This window comes from Protomyctophum bolini (genome assembly GCF_963924005.1).
Source record: "Protomyctophum bolini genome assembly, chromosome: 11".
In the NCBI taxonomy this organism is placed as follows: Eukaryota; Metazoa; Chordata; class Actinopteri; order Myctophiformes; family Myctophidae; genus Protomyctophum; species Protomyctophum bolini.
In genome coordinates this window covers 35,865,239-35,885,199 of record NC_137872.1, presented here as the reverse complement: position 1 = coordinate 35,885,199, position 19,961 = coordinate 35,865,239, and the positions used below count along the sequence as shown (strand labels likewise).

Genomic DNA, 19,961 nt, shown 5'->3' with positions numbered 1-19,961 from the left:
TTATATAATATATAATTTAATAAATAAAGCTTATATATATAAGCTTTAGTTACCCAAATGCCATGCACAATGTTGTGGGCATCATAAACTAGTGCCGTGTCTTTATTTTCTTGATAGTCAGCTTGTCATATCGACATTACGTTTAATTATGACACCACATCCAAATAATGTATTTCCATCCGATTTTTATTGTTCATACAGTCATACAGTACGATGTAATTTGCATACAGATGTGAGTAAAACATCTCTCACACTTGTGCCAGTGACCACCCTGTGCCAATGTTGGCACCCGTGCATAAGGTTGCCTACCCCTGCTCTACAGTGAGTACTTTTATGTATTGACTGCATATCTATTTTAGTTTCCCCACGCCACGTTTCTTTGAATTGATACTCGATAAGTTATTGACCCCTTTTTACAATCACTAAAATCAGCAGAAAACTCTTTTAAAGAAACTGTGGGCGGCTCTTAAAAGAGCCTTTGGGTTGTTGGTAGATCAAGTCAGCACTATTAACCTCCGAATCCGTACAGAGTGCGTCCCTGTCTCTTCAGAGCATAGACAACATCCATGGCGGTCACGGTCTTTCTCTTGGCGTGCTCAGTGTATGTGACGGCGTCACGGATAACGTTCTCCAGGAAAACCTTGAGGACACCGCGAGTCTCCTCGTAGATCAGACCGGAGATACGCTTCACGCCGCCACGGCGAGCCAGACGGCGGATAGCGGGCTTGGTGATTCCCTGGATGTTATCACGAAGCACTTTGCGATGACGCTTAGCGCCTCCTTTCCCAAGACCTTTTCCTCCTTTTCCGCGCCCTGACATTTTCTTACAGCTAAAGATTCACAATGAGAAAAAGGTTCACAGTCTTGTGTACTTATGTGTGTAGTGAGGACCTAAGTGAGGACAGGCAAACTGCTCTGCAGTGTCTGCACGGGGCGGTGTCAAAGCTGCAGACCCCCTCCCCCATTCACACAGCAGCAGCCATGTTGTATCTTTCTTTGTTCTCGGTCTTCGCGCACAGCCGCGCACGTTTTCGGCTGCGCACAGCTTCGGCTTTTTAGACAGCTGGTAGCCTGGGCACCATTTCATTTCGGTATATGATCCTGGCTGGAGCCGGATGATATGCTTACGTCATGTTGTAGGCAATGGTTTGCCTACAACAAACAGGAAGCTGTTTGTTGCTTCCTGTTTGATTAAAAGCAATAAAAGCTCTCGTAAGCGAGAGCTTTTATTGAGAGGGAAAAGGAAGTTGTCGCCGCCCGTTCATCCTGTCTGGCGACTACAAAACAATACTACAACATGACGTAAACACATCATCCGGCCCCAGCGCGGATCATACGGACTTTTGAAACAGAGACCAGGCTTTCCTCAGAGGCGGTGGAAAGCCTGGTGAGGCGAGGTTAGACAGCTGGTGGATGGAAAAGAAGCTCCACCTCCGCGGCTGACTGACGCCACGGACAGATTCCCGGAAACGCTCTCCTCCGCGTCAGTCAGCCGCGGAGGTGGAGCTTCTTTTCCATCCACCAGCTGTCTAAAAAGCCGGAATGTCGGGCTTCAGCTTCCTCTTTCCGCGGCTGTGCGCGAAGGTCTGCCTGCGCTGACCAACGGTCTGGAATCATTTTATTATGGTTGTAGCTGAAACAGATAGGCCTACAATGATTGTATCAATGATTGTATTATTTAGCATATATAAGCACTGTATATATTACCTCTTTTTCAAAAAGGTATAGTCCCCATATGCAACAATGCATATAGATCCACCATATTTGAACAACCACGATTGTTGGTTTTGGTAATGTTTTTTAATAGCGTCTGTCAGACTCCAGAGATTTAATGATTGAAGCTGTGTTGACTAAAGCAGTGGTTCCCAAAGTGGGGTCCGGGGACCCCCAGGGGTACCTGAGGGAGTTCCAGGGGGGACCCATCAATTTTGTTCATGTTCATAAAGTGCTAAAGTGTTTAAAGCAGTGGTTCCCAAACTTTTTCATGTCAAGGACCCCCAAATTGACACTATACTACTTAGCCTGTGGACCCCCATTTGAAAAGATATGCCAGGGACCCCCATAAGAGAAGACGTACACATTTAGACGTCTACATTTAGACGTCTACATTTAGACGTATACATTTAGACAGTGTCCCCCCGAGTGCCTCCCCAGTGTCCCCCCGAGTGCGGCGTGCCTCCCCAGTGTGCCTCCCCAGTGTGCCCCCAGTGCCTCCTCAGTGCCTGCCCAGTGTCCCCCAGTGTCCCCCCAGTGTCTCCAATAGCAATACAAGAGCAATAATACAAATTAATCTTAATGTATTAATCTTATTAATTAATGAATCAAATGAATTAATTAATCAAAATTGCGGCCTGTGCCCAGCACCATGCCAAAGCTTTTTCCTGCAGGAAACACTGCTTGTGGTTGTAAATATATTGTTATCCGTGTTGCGAGGATGAGGGGGTACCTGGAAAAATATCTACCCCAAAAGGGGTACCTGGTCCAAAAAAGTTTGGGAACACCTGGACTAAAGGACAGATTTAGATTCACTGAAATGTATACCTAAACAAAGAAGCATTGCCGTTTGATGGGTCACTCACGACTGGGCACGACGGCTGCATTTGGTTAACTGCCCTTGTGAATTATCCAGCTTGGCAGTAGTTGGTATAATTACCCATGGACACATACACATTGCTGATGAGTCATTTTGTTAACACAATAGGGAGGGCAGCTGTTACTCTGTAAAAGTGTGGTTATTTGTATGCCTTATTGATGAATGGAAACATCCCCTGGTTCTTTTGCACAACCTTTGACTGTAATACATGTACTGTTAACAATCTTGCATTTTTTGTTTGTTTACAACAACATCTCAATAGCCAGTAGAAGTTGATCTTTCATTCAGGGGCTGCCAAACAACCCAGGCAAGCCTTTAAACATGCAAAATGATGTGGTGTCTTTTGTATCAAAGACATTGCAAGTCAAGAGAACACAATCACAAACACCACTCTCGTGTGTGTGTGTGTGTGTGTGTGTGTGTGTGTGTGTGTGTGTGTGTGTGTGTGTGTGTGTGTGTGCGTTTGTGTGTGCGCGTGCGTGCGTGTGCACGCGTGTGTACTGTGTACCACTCTCTTTGGAGCACGTGAGCAGCGCGTGATACAGCTGAACCAATCATATACTGGGAGTCGCACAGGAACATTTGCATTCGTAGCCTATAAATAGGGGGGCGCAACGACCTTGTTGCACCATTTTTCACCGTATCTTCGAGAAATTTTAGAATGCCTGAACCAGCAAAGCCAGCGCCCAAGAAGGGTTCAAAGAAAGCCGTCACAAAGACCGCGGCGAAGGGTGGCAAGAAGCGCAGAAAGACCAGGAAGGAGAGCTATGCTATCTACGTGTACAAGGTGCTGAAGCAGGTCCACCCTGACACCGGTATCTCCTCCAAGGCAATGGGCATCATGAACTCTTTTGTCAATGACATCTTTGAGCGCATCGCCGGTGAAGCCTCTCGTCTGGCTCACTACAACAAGCGCTCCACCATCACTTCCAGGGAGATTCAGACCGCCGTCCGCCTGCTGCTCCCTGGTGAGCTGGCCAAGCACGCCGTGTCTGAAGGCACCAAGGCTGTGACCAAGTACACCAGCTCCAAGTAAACTGCAGAATCCACACTAAACCAACCAAAGGTCCTTTTAAGGACCCCCCCATGTTCTCACTTAAAGAGTTGATCCAGTTCCATTTTAAAGTTTTGTTTTTTTTGTTTCCACAATTTACTATCGCAGTACAAAGTACAGTTAAGCATTTTCACATGGTGGTTGATGAGTGATGTGTGCCGCCTGGACACTAATCATGATGTACACATTCCACCATAGTTTATCCCAACGCATTCTTTCTCTCCACCAGGCTGAAGGCGTGAGATACCGGTAGTAGTTTTGCCCTCTGTTTCCCCCAGTGAAATGGTGTGGCAGTCTCCACCAGTCCAACATAAAAGGTAACGTGTGTAATAACACCTTGATAATGTCTTCCACAGGTCTGGTGAACTGCACCTGCAACATGGTGCTACCTTAAGCGTTGCATGTTTGTTTACACATCTTTAATATTCATACTATGTCTAAACACTAATACTTAATACTAAATATATGTGCATATTTAGACTTTTCCTATCCTGTTAATAATACAGATAATCACAGCCGTCAGACAAAACAGATGTGAACACACCTTGTAGATCTGCTATTTTTTTATACTTTTATCTGACAATGACGAATTAGGGCGTTCGTTCGGGGGAAAAAACACTTTCTGCTCAACAGTAGGCTATGCAAAGTGGCCCTCTGCAGTGAGTGTGGAAATATAGTGGCCCTCTCCATCTTGGAAGTTGCCCACCCCCACCACTGGTCTAGGCGTATCCTAATGGGTAACAAGAACACTCGGCGGATTTACCCTTTTTGCCGACTTCTCAAGACAAGTCGGCAAACCGTGGAGAATATTCGGCAGAATGTGAAGAAGATTCGCCGCGCGACGACTCTTCTTCAGATTCTGCCGAGATTTCTTCCCCTTTCGCCGACTCTTCGTCACTTTCCGGTCCGAGTTCTGTCTGAGAACTCGGACGGAAAGTGACGAAGAGTCGCCGAAATCTCGGCAAAGATGAAGAAGAGTCGGCGACCCGAGTTCTCCAGTATTCTCTTAATGTAGCATCTCAGATTGGAAACCGTGGCACTGACCAAAAGACATGAGGAAGAAGATGGTATGATTCTCACTAGGAGTGACAATTAAGGCAGGACATGATCAGAAATAACAGGTAAGAAGGTTTGAGGATAAAGCAATGTCAAATATTTCCCCATTCTGGGCGGGAACCCCTTTTGGTGTTTTACCCCCTCAGGCCGGGAACCCATTTTTGGGTATGTACAGTATTAAAAAAATACAAAAAATTGATGCTGCTATATAAATATTTGAAGTTTTTCAGAAAACTTAGGTCAGGCTTTAGAAGGCGTTTTTAGAATCGGTCTTAGGCCTAAATGGGTTAATGTTCCAGCAAGTGTGAGGATGCTTAAAAATAAAAAAGATAGTCCTAGGATTGAAAGGAGAGAACTAAAGTTTCAGGGAGGGGAAAAAAATGCATCCTATGGTTTCATAATCTGCCCTGTGGAAGGATTAGCTCTGTAACACGATCATCTTCAATAGAGATTACTATTGTCTCCGACTGTGGGCCCAAACCCCCACAGAGAGATCAATTATTTGATACCAATCTGGGTTCAATCACTTATACACCCTTTCTACTTTTCATCTTTTATCTCTCTATTTTCTCTCTGTATCTAATTGTTACACTAAACTCTCCCATCCTCCAACTCACCCCCTCTCGCTTAACCCCCCTCTCGCTCAATCCACCCCCCCCCCCCCCCTTCTCTCTCTCTCTCTCTCTCTCTCTCTCTCTCTCTCTCTCTCTCTCTCTCTCAGACAGTGATATGAACCCGCTGGCAGAAGGTGGATGGATGAAGCAGCTGGACGGGTGAATACTCTATGATTCATCGAGCAGGTCAGACAAGATGATTCATTCATAATTAAAGCTGTTTGATTGTAACTTTTGACTTGTGTTTTACAGGTTGACATTAGATCTGTTTCATATCCTCTTTCAAAGCATTTCTTTTTTTTAATTGTTTTTATTTGATAGACAGACAGAAAGACAGACAGACAATGCCGGGAGTGAAACAGATTGATAAGCAATCGAAAGATCATGTTTTTGTTCCAAGATCATGTATTTCAATAGCCGCACCTTGTTTTGTTTGTACAGTCATGTTTGTGTATAGTATCTATCTATCTATCTATCTATCTATCTATCTATCTATCTATCTAACAGAAAGTACAATATATCTGTCTCTGAGATGTAGTGGAGTAGTAGTAAAAGTATTGAGATTATTTGTATGAATTGTACTTAAACAATAAGCATGGTACTGATACACTTAGTTACTTTCCACCACTACCCCTCAGTGTTACTGATGTTGGAGGGGTTTCATGTCATAGCCCACCAACTCACTCTGTGAGCCGACCAGTTGAAATACTAGCCGCAATTTGCAACTCTAGATTTTTTTATAATGGGATGAATCTAGAGTTGCAATACCCTCCATTGACTCCCCATGTATTCATTTGCGTTTGCGATCTGCTTGTCTTAAACGACGTTAAACTCACCAACATTGCAGCTGTAGTCCAAGCTTGAATTATCCTCTTTCAATCTGCCGAGCTTGTTTTTCATAAAAATCCCCCGTGTTATGAGCTACTTTCTGTCAAGAAATTATGTGCAAGTGATTCTTTTTCTAAGTGCTGGAGTTTGGAAGCGCTCGTTGTAAGTCACTGAACGGCCTTGCATGCATCTGTTTCGCATTTGCACATAATGCAGAAGACAGCAGCGCGACACCTTAAGAAAAACGAGCGCTTCCAAACTCCAATATTTCTTCTTCTTGACAGAACGTAGCTCATAACATGTCTACGGGGGATTTTTATGAAAAACAAGCTCGGCAGATTGAAAGAGGATAATTCAAGCTTGGACTACAGCTGCAATGTTGGTGAGTTTAACGTCGTTTAAGACAAGCAGATCGCAAACGCAAATGAATACATGGGGAGTCAATGGAGGGTATTGCAACTCTAGATTCATCCCATTATTTAAAAAATCTAGAGTTGCAAATTGCGGCTAGTATTTCAACTGGTCGGCTCACAGAGTGAGTTGGTGGGCTATGACATGAAACCCCTCCAACATCAGTAACACTGAGGGGTAGTGGTGGAAAGTAACTAAGTGTATCAGTACCATGCCAAGTACAATTCATACAAATAATCTCAATACGTTTACTACTACTCCACTACATCTCAGAGACAGATATATTGTACTTACTGTTAGATAGATAGATAGATAGATAGATAGATACTATACACAAACATGACTGTACAAACAAAACAACCATGAAACAAATAACCCTTATATATAAGTGTAATGTTGGTTCTTTAAATATATTTTGATGCCAATACTTTTGTACATTTGGAATACTGATATATATTTTTTTCTACATTGAAGTATTGATACTTATAAGCAAAACATGTGAGTAGCCTATACTTCCATTACTGCATCCACCCTGCTCAACCACATGACTCACTGGTGCTTGGGGTGGACGGCCTGACATTTTCTCACTTTATTCACTCTACAGGGTGACTACAGTACATCCTCACCAGACCTCAGCTGTGACACTTGACATTTAAGTGCTGGACCCCCGCATGCACACGCACTCACGTGCACGCATACACACACACACACACACACACACACAAACACAACCATCTAAAAGGAGTCTGGTCGTCGTCATCCATTCCAGAACCTTCACATTGAAGGGAAAGTTGTCATGACGTGACGTCAGCTTGAATGAATCACTGTGGCAGCAACTTGTTGTCCAGTTCAGAGGAAATGTTGATCGAAACTGTCTGTATAACTTCTGCTATCCGCGCATGATCCATAACAAGATTTTGGATTAGCCCATTTCCTCAGGGAAGACCTGACTTGAGCAGTGAGATGTGCATAGCCTACCACTTGACATACATTTGTATGACATACTTTTGGAGACACGGCCTCAAGCAGTTGATGCTTCAGAGATGCTGTTGATTTGAATGGGATTCAGCAAACTAAGCAAAGAAGAGGAACGTCATGTAACTACTGATCATTGTTGCTTCCCCGCTGAACTGAAGCTGAGTGCTAGGAGTCACACCAACAGATGCAAATTGATTAAATGCAAATATTGGATTGTGTGGACATCTTCCTCCTAGTGTGTTACCTTTTTTAATTAATTTAACTGGTTTAACATTAACAACAACCAAGGGTGTTGCTCTCATTTTAGGTAACTTTAAATTCTCAATTTGGTCTAAGCACACCAAATAAGGGATACACATATCCCACAATGCCTCACCATGTGACCAAGTGTATACTTGCGTCCTTTGTGTCGGACTTCCTGAGGAGTCTTCTTCTACTGTCTGGCCTGACATTGACGTCATCATCATCAAGTTCTGCCCTGTGGCGCCATCGAGGTGGCGGCGATGGCTGTTTCCACTCCTTTACACTGGATGGAGGGCTGACTCTCCGCTGCAGTGGACTGGGCTTGACACAGGTGAGAGTGAGACACAGTTTAGGTTAAACACACACATTTAACAAGTGTGTGTGTGTGTGTGTGTGTGTGTGTGTGTGTGTGTGTGTGTGTGTGTGTGTGTGTGTGTGTGTGTGTGTGTGCGTTTGTTCCTCCGTCATAATGGGGACACATGCTTGTTTACACAGTCACCTACAGAGGACCTCAAACAGTATGGGGACAAATGTGTAGGTCCCCATAACACAAATCATTCAGGAGGTAGGGGAGAGGTTGCTGATGTGTCTGGTGTAATTTTTTTAGCAAGTCCCATAAAACATGTTTTCATGTTCATGAACACACACACACAGTTCATGACAAGTGTGTTAATAATGGGGACATCCCCCAGCAGGCGATAGTTGGTACTGCAGTGTGTGTGTGAGAGTGTGTGTGAGAACACAAAAACACTACTAGCCAATCACAGATCAGAGATTTACATAAGTTTCCATAAGCTCAAACCAGCGTTACGGGGACCGTAGCTAAGTTTGATCAACTGAACACATTTTGAATGGTGCACTACATTACAGGAGTTTTCACTGGGGGGGTCTCTCTGTACAGTACAGTACAGTACAGTACAGTACAGTACAGTACAGTACAGTACAGTACAGTACAGTACAGTACAGTACAGTTGAATGTAGTACAGTACAGTACAGTACAGTACAGTACAGTACAGTACAGTACAGTACAGTGGATAACAGTACTGTACAGTACATTACAGTACAGTGGAATACAGTACAGTACAGTATTGCCAAAATATGTATAGAGTCAATTTGTATTGGTGTTGGGGAGGGGGGCGGGGCGGGGGTCACGAGACATGGTCAAAGCATTGCCTGGGGGTCCCCAGCCAAAACACATTGAAGAACACAAGATCACCCCTGTCAATGATTAATATGGAGCAATGTGATTATAAGTGTAATAATGTAATAAGAGTAATAGTGTAATAAGTGCAATAGTGAAATAATTGTAATAAGTGCAATAGTGAAATAATTGTAATAAGTGTATTAGTGGAATAATAGTAATAGTGTAATAGTATAATAAGTGTAATAGTCTATCACGTGTAGTAGAGTAATAAGTGTAATAGAGGGATAGTGTAATAGGCTAATAAGTGTAATAGTAGAATAGCGTAATAGTGTAATAATTGTAATAGTGTAATAGTGTATTAAGTGTAATATAGTAATTGTAATAAGTGTACTAGTGTAATAGCATAATATGTGTTATAGTGTAAAAAGTGTACTAGTGTAATAGCATAATATGTGTTATAGTGTAAAAAGTGTACTAGTGTAATAGCATAATATGTGTTATAGCGTAAACAGTGTACTAGTGTAATAGTGTAATAATTTAATATGTGTAATAGTGTAATAGTAAGTGTAATGGTACAGTACAGTACAGTACAGTACAGTACATACCAGTGGAGTGCAGTACAGTGGAATGTAGTACAGTACAGTACAGTGGATAACAGTACAGTACAGTACAGTACAGTACAGTACAGTACAGTACAGTACAGTGGATAACAGAACAGAACAGTACAGTACAGTGGATAACAGTACAGTACAGTACAGTACAGTACAGTACAGTACAGTACAGTACAGTACAGCGTATTACAGTACAGTATATAACAGTGCAGTACAGTGGATACCAGTACAGTGGATAACAGTACAGTGCAGTGCAGTGCAGTACAGTACAGTGCAGTGCAGTGGAGTGGAGGGCAGTGCAGCGCAGCACAGTACAGTACAGTGGAGTGCACATTCGACCTCACATTCCGACCACTGTCTTGTGCAGAGATATGTCAGGACTGTTCAAAGCAGCTTTTTCAGAGTGCGTTAAAGTCGCCCATGTAGACAGTGAAACCAAACATTGTCATATTTAATAATACCATTAATTTAATACTATTGTATACTTGATACTAAAAACCATCTACTTAATTTGCAATTGATGAGCCTACATTGCAACCGGATTTAGCAAAAGGACATAGATCAGAATGTACCAAAAATAGCGTTAACTTATTATTTTTGTCCATCTGTACTGTGCAAGCTTTATTGATTATCCTTGGGAAATTCAGGTGCCATACATATTGATATCAATGTTGATACATATTCCTAAATAGTCGCTTCCCTGCATGTTGTGGTGGGGTTGGTGACTAGCAGGTTCAGGAAAGTATAAGACAAAGTATAAGGGTAATAAACAGAGGAAGAACATAATTATGCAAGGAGAAGAGAAACCTCACCTCAAGTCTCTTTGCTGTGAGACATCTTACCAGGTGAAAATTTGAGCTACAACCATGGAAACTGACTGGCCATGGCGGACTAAGGTGAGGACATGTTCTCAAACATATAAGCCTGACTTACTTATTTATATTCAAAGTGAGATTGTTGCAGTAGAGGAAATGTAATCCAAATCTTTGTAGTTGTGCTCTAGAGAGGTTTGTGGAGAGGTTTTCAGCAACACAGCATGCCTTTTCCACTTGTACCCCACTTTTATTTAAATGTCCTAATCAGTGTAACATAAGTAGGCCTCACGTGGTCCCTGTGTTGCACATTAGCATGGGGTCCCCAATATGCATGTTTTAAGATGTGTGTGTATTTATGCAAGCTTGTAGGCAGAATAATTTAAACTTCAGAATACATGTATTTATATGTCCCCATGATGCACATTAGCTTAAAGTGTGTTATATATATCACAAAAAAGTGTGTTATAAATACCTACTATCTAACAAAATGGTATATTGGACTACATCAGGATGTTGTAATACTAGTAACATTATCTTACATGAGTCATTTCGAAACTTTCAATAAGTGCATTCAACATTGATAGTCAAGTGCACTACTTTCACATGCCTACATCTTGTCTTTTAAATATTCAATGAATCTTATTCTAAACAGATGTTGAATGGCATACCTGCAACATTCCTTTACTGGGGCTTATCAGGCTTAACATTATGGTAATGTTTTGGGCCAGGCCAAGCCTTGGGCTGGACCAGTTTGGGTCCAGGCTTTAATTGTCAGGCCCGTTGAGAACTCTAACAGCATGTATGTTCCCTTGACGCACATTGGCCTAAAGTAAAGGGCATTAAAAGTCTAAATATTGTACATCACATAACTGAAAGTGTGTACTGAATACCTACTGTCCAACATCATTTGTTTCTTTTAATGTCCTAATATCTAGTAATATCAGTTTAACAAGTGCACCTCACGGGGTCCCCAAAATGCATGTTTTTAGATGTGTGTATTTATGCAAGATAGTAGGCGGAATAATTTAAACTTCAGAAGACATATATGTCCCCATGATGCACATTAGCACGGGGTCCCCAATATGCATGTTTTAAGATGTGTGTGTGTGTGTGTGTGTGTTTATGCAAGCTTGAAGGCAAAATAATTTAAACTTCAGAAGAGATGTCCCCATGATGCACATTTAGCACAGAGTCCCCAATATGCATGTTTTAAGATGTGTGTGTGTGTGTGTGTGTGTATTTATGCAAACTTGAAGGCAAGATAATTTAAACTTCAGAATACATGTGTGTGTGTATTTATATGTCCCCATGATGCACATTAGCTTAAAGTGTGTTATATATATCACAAAACTGAAAGTGTGTTCTAAATACCTACTATCTAACAAAATGGTATATTGGACTACATCAGGATGTTGTAATACTAGTAACATTATCTTACATGAGTCATTTCGAACTCGCTTTTATCCAAAGAAACTTTCAAAGTGCATTCAACATTGATAGTCAAGTGCACTACTTTCACATGCCTACGTCTTGTCTTTTAAATATTCAATGAATCTTATTCTAAACAGATGTTGAATGGCATACCTGCAACATTCCTTTACTGGGGCTTATCAGGCTTAACATTATGGTAATGTTTTGGGCCAGGCCAAGCCTTGGGCTGGACCAGTTTGGGTCCAGGCTTTAATTGTCAGGCCCGTTGAGAACTCTAACAGCATGTATGTTCCCTTGACGCACATTGGCCTAAAGTAAAGGGCATTAAAAGTCTAAATATTGTACATCACATAACTGAAAGTGTGTACTGAATACCTACTGTCCAACATCATTTGTTTCTTTTAATGTCCTAATATCTAGTAATATCAGTTTAACAAGTGCACCTCACGGGGTCCCCAAAATGCATGTTTTTAGATGTGTGTATTTATGCAAGATAGTAGGCGGAATAATTTAAACTTCAGAAGACATATATGTCCCCATGATGCACATTAGCACGGGGTCCCCAATATGCATGTTTTAAGATGTGTGTGTGTGTGTGTGTGTGTTTATGCAAGCTTGAAGGCAAAATAATTTAAACTTCAGAAGAGATGTCCCCATGATGCACATTTAGCACAGAGTCCCCAATATGCATGTTTTAAGATGTGTGTGTGTGTGTGTGTGTGTATTTATGCAAGCTTGAAGGCAAGATAATTTAAACTTCAGAATACATGTGTGTGTGTATTTATATGTCCCCATGATGCACATTAGCTTAAAGTGTGTTATATATATCACAAAACTGAAAGTGTGTTCTAAATACCTACTATCTAACAAAATGGTATATTGGACTACATCAGGATGTTGTAATACTAGTAACATTATCTTACATGAGTCATTTCGAACTCGCTTTTATCCAAAGAAACTTTCAAAGTGCATTCAACATTGATAGTCAAGTGCACTACTTTCACATGCCTACGTCTTGTCTTTTAAATATTCAATGAATCTTATTCTAACCAGATGTTGAATGACATGCCTGCAACATTCCTTTACTGGGGCTTATCAGGCTTAACATTATGGTAATGTTTTGGGCCAGGCCAAGCCTTGGGCTGGACCAGTTCGGGTCCAGGCTTTAATTGTCAGGCCCGTTGAGAACTCTAACAGCATGTATGTTCCCTTGACGCACATTGGCCTAAAGTAAAGGGCATTAAAAGTCTAAATATTGTACATCACATAACTGAAAGTGTGTACTGAATACCTACTGTCCAACATCATTTGTTTCTTTTAATGTCCTAATGTCTAGTAATATCAGTTTAACAAGTACACCTCACGGGGTCCCCAAAATGCATGTTTTTAGAGGTGTGTATTTATGCAAGATAGTAGGCGGAATAATTTAAACTTCAGAAGACATATATGTCCCCATGATGCACATTAGCACGGGGTCCCCGATATGCATGTTTTAAGATGTTTGTGTGTGTGTGTGTGTTTATGCAAGCTTGAAGGCAAAATAATTTAAACTTCAGAAGAGATGTCCCCATGATGCACATTTAGCACAGAGTCCCCAATATGCATGTTTTAAGATGTTTGTGTGTGTGTGTGTATTTATGCAAGCTTGAAGGCAAAATAATTTAAACTTCAGAATACATGTGTGTGTATTTATATGTCCCCATGATGCACATTAGCTTAAAGTGTGTTATATATATCACAAAACTGAAAGTGTGTTCTAAATACCTACTATCTAACAAAATGGTATATTGGACTACATCAGGATGTTGTAATACTAGTAACATTATCTTACATGAGTCATTTCGAACTCGCTTTTATCCAAAGAAACTTTCAATAAGTGCATTCAACATTGATAGTCAAGTGCACTACTTTCACATGCCTACGTCTTGTCTTTTAAATATTCAATGAATCTTATTCTAACCAGATGTTGAATGACATGCCTGCAACATTCCTTTACTGGGGCTTATCAGGCTTAACATTATGGTAATGTTTTGGGCCAGGCCAAGCCTTGGGCTGGACCAGTTCGGGTCCAGGCTTTAATTGTCAGGCCCGTTAAAAACTCTAACAGCATGTATGTTCCCGTGACGCACATTGGCCTAAAGTAAAGGGCATTAAAAGTCTAAATATTGTAGATCACATAACTAAAAGTGTGTACTGAATACCTACTGTCCAACATAATTAGTTTATTTTATTGTCCTAATGTCTAGTAATATCATGTACACCTCACGGGGTCCCCAAAACGCATGTTTTATGGTGTGTGTGTGTATTTACGCAAGCTAATAATTCAAACTTCAGTAGACATTTATGTCCCCATCATGCACATTAACATGGGGTCCCCAAAAGGCATGTTTTAAGTTGTGGATATGTGTGTGTATTTAAGCAAGCTTGTACCCTGAATAAATTAAACTTCAGAAGACGTCTGTCCCCGTCATGCATTTTAGCCTAAATTGTATTAAAAGTCTTCATAGACCACATACAAAATGTGTTTGAATGCCTACTGTCCAACATACTGGTGTATTGGACTAAATCAGGATGTTGAAATACTAGTGATATTATTAAACGTACAATAAGTGAATTCAACATGCACATTCACATGCCTACCTCTTGTCTAAAATATTCAATGAATCTTATTCTTCACAGATGTTCTACGACGTGTGTGTATGTGTGCACCAGGGGATGGAGCCTGCCCCACAGACACGCATGGCTCCAGCAAACCACCACAAAGAGTTCACTGACTCAACTGACAAATTACTGTGCTTACCAAGCACCAAGACGTTAAGGTATCTATTCAGTTCATCTGAAGACAGTGAACAAGAAGATCCTCTTTCACCAAAGTTGAGGAGGACCAAAAGCTTTCATGGCTCTGATGAACTCTTTGATTCAACTCCAGACAGTGAACAAGATGATGTTATTTCATCACAGTTGAGGACCAAAAGCTTTGATGACTCTGAAATATTGTATTCAACACCAGACAGTGGAGAGGAATATGTCCCAAACTCCAGTGAGCACAGTGCCTCAGAATGTAGTGACTCAATCCCTATAATAAAGAAAGCTCATCGAGAGGAATATGTCCCAAACAACAGTGAGCACAGTGCCTCAGATTGTAGTGACTCTATTCTAGGGATTAAAGAAATGAAGAAAGCTCATCAAGAAAGATCAATCACTGGAGACGATGATGATGCGTAACTTATTAACGTTTGGAAAAATATTATTTTGTTTTGAATCAAGGATGTTGCTCTTGAAATAAATCATGGCATAACATTATAATGGGCTGTATTCCTTGTGAATACATTACATGCATGTTGCATTCTAAATTGGAGACTTTCTACAAAATTTGGGACCCTTATTTGAATCATATTGGAACCACACTGTCTGCCACGATACTTGGAGGTTTTCCGTACCAACCTTAGATATCTTATATGCCAGCATTCTTCCCTAGTGGGTGCTCTGCTTTGGGTGGGGGCTTGTCTGCCCTTTGGGTATGGGGGAATGGTCGCCCGGGCAGGGGTCTTGATGCGTTGCATCGGGGCCGCTTCTTGGGGCGGTGGCCCTGCCGCCTGGAGGGGTGGCGGTTGTCGCCTTTGAGTGGAGCATGCATGGGTCTGCTCTTGTTGTAATGATTTGGTGCCTATGATAACTATTGTCTGCCTTTTTAATATATGTATTAATGTACTGTATGGAGGTATACCCTGATAGGGAGTCTATAAAAATTTGAAAGTCACTTATGTCATTATGTCATTATGGTTCATTGTCCTTGTCATGTCTTTGTATATTCAATCTTTTTATTTATAATAGTGTTGTACCTGAGCTGTTTTTGTTTTTGTTTTCTTTTGTTTGTTATTATGTTCTTGTTGTGTAATGTCTGTTTGTCTTTAAAAAAACAATAAATATACTTTATAAAAAAGAAAAAAGCATTGTCATTTTTTTCCTACTATGTTTACCTTATTCTTTCCATCCACACACACACCACACCATGTTCCACACATCCATCACCACCACACCACTGATCACTGACTCCACACCTCATAGTTGTCCTCTTTAAGTTGTAATGTTAAGGCCTGCATAATAAATACAGTTTCTTACACTGTTGCTCTGTCTCCTGCATCCCAATGTTTGACATGGCCAAGAGCCAGCTATGACAAATGGTCAGCTATTTTTCAATAGCTGACATTAAAAAGAATGGTAGCAGTGAAAAGCTAAGGTGATGTGTCACGCGTTCTTAATGGTTTAAGTAAAACATTCAGGTCATATACATGTCTGTTGAGTTCCTGAAAATAGACATATTGCCCTAGATATTGCCCTACGTTATTATGGCCAATACATCTTGTCTGTTTTTTTATTCATTACAAAAGGATCTACATGCATACATCATTCAGTGCATTTAATGTTCAACACAATTATATTGTAAAGATAATGTCAAGTATCAATCCAGTAAAATCTAGTGAACATATTATATGCTCTTTCCTCAAAGCATCCAGTGCCCAGCTGTCTTCTCTAGCCTCTCCTGTGAGACAGACTCAGACAGTTTGAGGGTTATGTTACAGGGTCCACTCTGAATCTGTAAGTCTGTATCTGTACGCCAAGCTTCCTGCATAAAATTCAGTATGAAACTGATTAGATGTCCCCAGGACATTGAGTCCCCATTTTGGTGTAAAAAAACAGGTGTGTGATTTATGCAAATTAAGTCCCCACAATCGACGGATTAATATAGGTCCCCAAGATGCATGGTCAGGACAAGTCTGTGAAATTACTTCATCCAATCTAGAATCTGAGGTGATAGTTGTGTTAAAGATTTTTTTTTTAACTTGCCTGATTTTTTTCAGGCCTGTGGGACCACTGGAAAGTGGTGTCCCCAAGAGTGATGGCCCTGCTGTTGGTTCCCACACTTCATGGAAACCAACATGTGTGTGTGTGTGTGTGTGTGTGTGCGTGTGCGTGTGTGTGTGTGTGTGATGTAAGTAATGTAATGTAACATGATGTGAACATGCACAGCACATCATTATCACACTTAATTCTATGCTTCAACATCTTGTTTATGCCCCAAAATGTCTCGATTTACAGTAGAGGTTTTGTAGCCATTGTAGAATGTTATTTTCCAAAAAAAATATTTTGTAACATTCTTTGGGCGGGGGAATACCAAATTAACACAGAGGTTCCCACCTGTCCTGTTACCTAGGTTCCTCCTGGACTACCCAGCCAGACAATGCATCTGTACTTGGATCACAACCTGTTGAGCTCTCTGCCTGTGGACTCCTTCTCTGGACTTCCCCTGCTCTCTGAACTGCACCTGTCACACAACCAGGTGAGTTGACCCCCATACCAATATATACTGCTTAAAATGCTGGTATCTGCGAGTATGCCAGTCTATGCCATTCCACATAATTTATCAAACGATCGACCGATATGCAAGTTCTGGGTATCGCTATACATCCCTTCTTCTTCTGTATCATTGATGATGACAGAACTGCCTTTAGTCCAGTCCCAGTTAGTTTTGGTCAAACTGACTTCACAGCACGTCCTTAATTTCATTTGTCCAGCTCACCATGCTAGAGGCCGGATGTTTCCGAGGCCTGGCGTCCTCGCTGCGCTTCCTGGACCTGTCGTCCAATCAGCTCTCGACGCTGGACCCGGCTGCGGTTGGGGGACTGCGGGCAAATGCCAACCTCACACACAACCCCTGGCACTGCGACTGTAAACTACAAGTGTGTGTGTGTGTGTGTGTGTGTGTGTGTGTGTGTGTGTGTGTGTGTGTGTGTGTGTGTGTGTGTGTGTGTGTGTGTGTGTGTGTGTGTGTGTGTGTGAAAAATGCCTTAAGTAATGTAATGTAACATGATGTGAACATGCACAGCACATCATTATCACACTTAATTCTATGCTTCAACTTCTTGTTTATGCCCCAAAATGTCTCGATTTACAGTAGAGGTTTTGTAGCCATTGTAGAATGTTTCCAAATAATGTATTTTGTAACATTCTTTGGGCGGGGGAATACCAATTTAACACAGAGGTTCCCACCTGTGTGTGTGAGCGTGCGTGCGTGCGGGCCTGCGACTCAGTGAGTAGGCAATCAAATCTGTGTACATCATCATGTATCTCTCTCCCTGCCAGTTATCGATGCCCCAGTTGGATTTGGACCCCTCTTCGCTGGCCGAGGTCATCTGCCTGACCTCTGACCTTCCTGATCTGGGTACATTATCAATCCTTAAGTTGTATGTCTGTCTCAATGTTAACGGAACTACAATAGAGGGTATACGCGTGACATCATCATCAAACCAGGAAGTTAGAGTGCCAGAAAATTACAGAAAATTCCAATATGATTGCATTAAACTACATTAAACGATGTTAAACTCACCTTGCCACTCGATTTGCCATTCGCTTTATGCATGTGCATACCCTCTATAAAATAGTGGCACATCTAGTATCGAATCTTTTGTGACGTCTACTTCACATAAATGTATACAACCAGTAGTTGTCCTCCCCATCAGCACCAGGGTCTACATTTCTTAATGGAAGAGTAGCGAGACCACCAGCAAATAAATATTCAAATAAGTATTCAAATATACAACCATTCAGCTTGGTTAAAATTGCATTGTATTCATTAAAATAATTCCTGTAGTGTAGGTTTTAAAAAATGCTTTTGTGAAATAAAATCACCCGAGTGAGGGGTATGATGTCCGCGAGACCCGAAACCCCGATGACCTTGGGATACATCACTGAGGATACGTCCATGGGGCATCCAAGCAATGTATTTTCGTTCTCAATATTGATTTTGACTGGACTTCTTTCCAGTTGCAGTGGGAGTTCCGTTGGTGCTGCTGGCAGAGGACTGGGACCTGTGCATTTCTCTGAGGAGGACCACAGACGTGGCCATGCTGGTCACCATGTTCCTCTGGTTCTCCATGGTCATCTCCTACCTGCTCTACTATGTACGCGCCAACCAAGAGGACACACGGCGTCACATGGACTACCTGAAGTCACTACCCACTGGGCATGTTTAGAAACTAAACAGATTGCAAGGAGAGCTTTGGCGTCTCCTTGGTGTGTAGAACACCATCCCACATCCCAGGTTTGCTGACAATTGTTTCTGGTTACCAAGAGAAAAGAACAGAAGAAAACTACTCGTTTTCGTAATAGTTTTAAACTAGGTCTCTTCCCTTATTGAGACGGCCATTTATAGGGATGTAACCTGCAAGTCTTGGTTGAATTATGAAGTGTTGTGAGATTGCCAATTTATTTAAATTTTCCTTCCTTTTCTTTTCTTTTCTTTTCTTTTCTTTTCTTTTCTTTTCTTTTCTTTTCTTTTTTAAAAGGTTTCAAAACTAAGTTTTGAAAATGTTTGCCTTCCAGTGCCACAGGTGGATACCATTTTTGGCCCTCGTTGCCACCGAAGCCCATTATAAATAAAATAAAGAATTTGTAATTCTATTGTGCATGTAATGTGCATATCATCACCTGAACACCAGATTAGAGGAATTTTCGAAATCTGGATGAAGTAAAACATTTTTTTCCCCTTTCTTTCCCCAAAAGGCGTCCAAAGGCGCCAGTGGCAACGAGGGCGTCACAGGAAAGGTGTCCAAGGGCGTCATGTGGCATTGAAGGAGTTGTAATGGCATACCCAAAATAGGGACATGATCTGATACAAACCTACACTCAACACTCTTTCTTGTGCTAGTCTATGTTGATGTGCCTAGTGAACTATTGGGGAAAGTAGCATCATTCTGAAAGCAGTGAAGCTACCCATATTGGTAGTGTAACGACTCATAGATATTGCCCAACACTGCATGTTCCCTCATCTGTAAAGATGTCATGAGCTTGTGGTGGCTAAATAGAGGTAAAACAAACAACACATATTTTATTCGCTCCATTTGCCAGAAGTGTACCTCCCAGCCCTGGCAGAGTAGTTCTGGAGTAGTTCCAACGGATCGTGTGCCCCTGGTTTTTCCCTAGTGGGACTGATTGAGGGTAGCTACTGGGACGTAATTCGGGTCGCCTGAGTGAGGGGTGTTGCGAGACCCGAAACCCCGTTGACCTCAGGATACATCACTGATGATACGTCCCAGGTGCATCCATGCGATGTTTTTGTTATAGCTGTTCCCAACGGGTGGGATTCTCTCCTCAGATGATGATAATGTGGAAGTGTTCAGCAC

General features: G+C 41.6%; 3 protein-coding genes across 3 annotated transcripts; 2 read left to right on the top strand and 1 right to left on the bottom strand.

Annotated features, from left to right (window-relative positions):
• Nucleotides 1-296: 296 nt before the first annotated feature.
• Nucleotides 297-820, bottom strand: LOC308324015 (histone H4; the record flags this gene model as incomplete). The annotated part of the gene is made up of 1 exon (XM_080775911.1): nt 297-820. The coding sequence occupies one exon, from the start codon at nt 818-820 to the stop codon at nt 509-511; it is 312 nt and encodes a 103-aa protein (XP_080632037.1). The 3' UTR covers nt 297-508.
• Nucleotides 821-3,254: 2,434 nt separating this feature from the next.
• LOC308323925 (histone H2B 1/2-like) lies at nt 3,255-3,964 on the top strand (the record flags this gene model as incomplete). Its single annotated transcript, XM_080775789.1, has 2 exons — nt 3,255-3,561; nt 3,877-3,964. The coding sequence occupies 2 exons, from the start codon at nt 3,255-3,257 to the stop codon at nt 3,879-3,881; spliced, it is 312 nt and encodes a 103-aa protein (XP_080631915.1). The 3' UTR covers nt 3,882-3,964.
• A 3,937-nt stretch (nt 3,965-7,901) lies between these two features.
• LOC308323434 (leucine-rich repeat-containing protein 3-like) lies at nt 7,902-19,410 on the top strand (the record flags this gene model as incomplete). Its single annotated transcript, XM_080775165.1, has 6 exons — nt 7,902-8,108; nt 16,994-17,119; nt 17,355-17,519; nt 17,923-18,001; nt 18,604-18,806; nt 19,342-19,410. 6 exons carry the CDS (start codon nt 7,902-7,904, stop codon nt 19,408-19,410), a joined length of 849 nt encoding a protein of 282 aa, XP_080631291.1.
• Nucleotides 19,411-19,961: the final 551 nt, after the last annotated feature.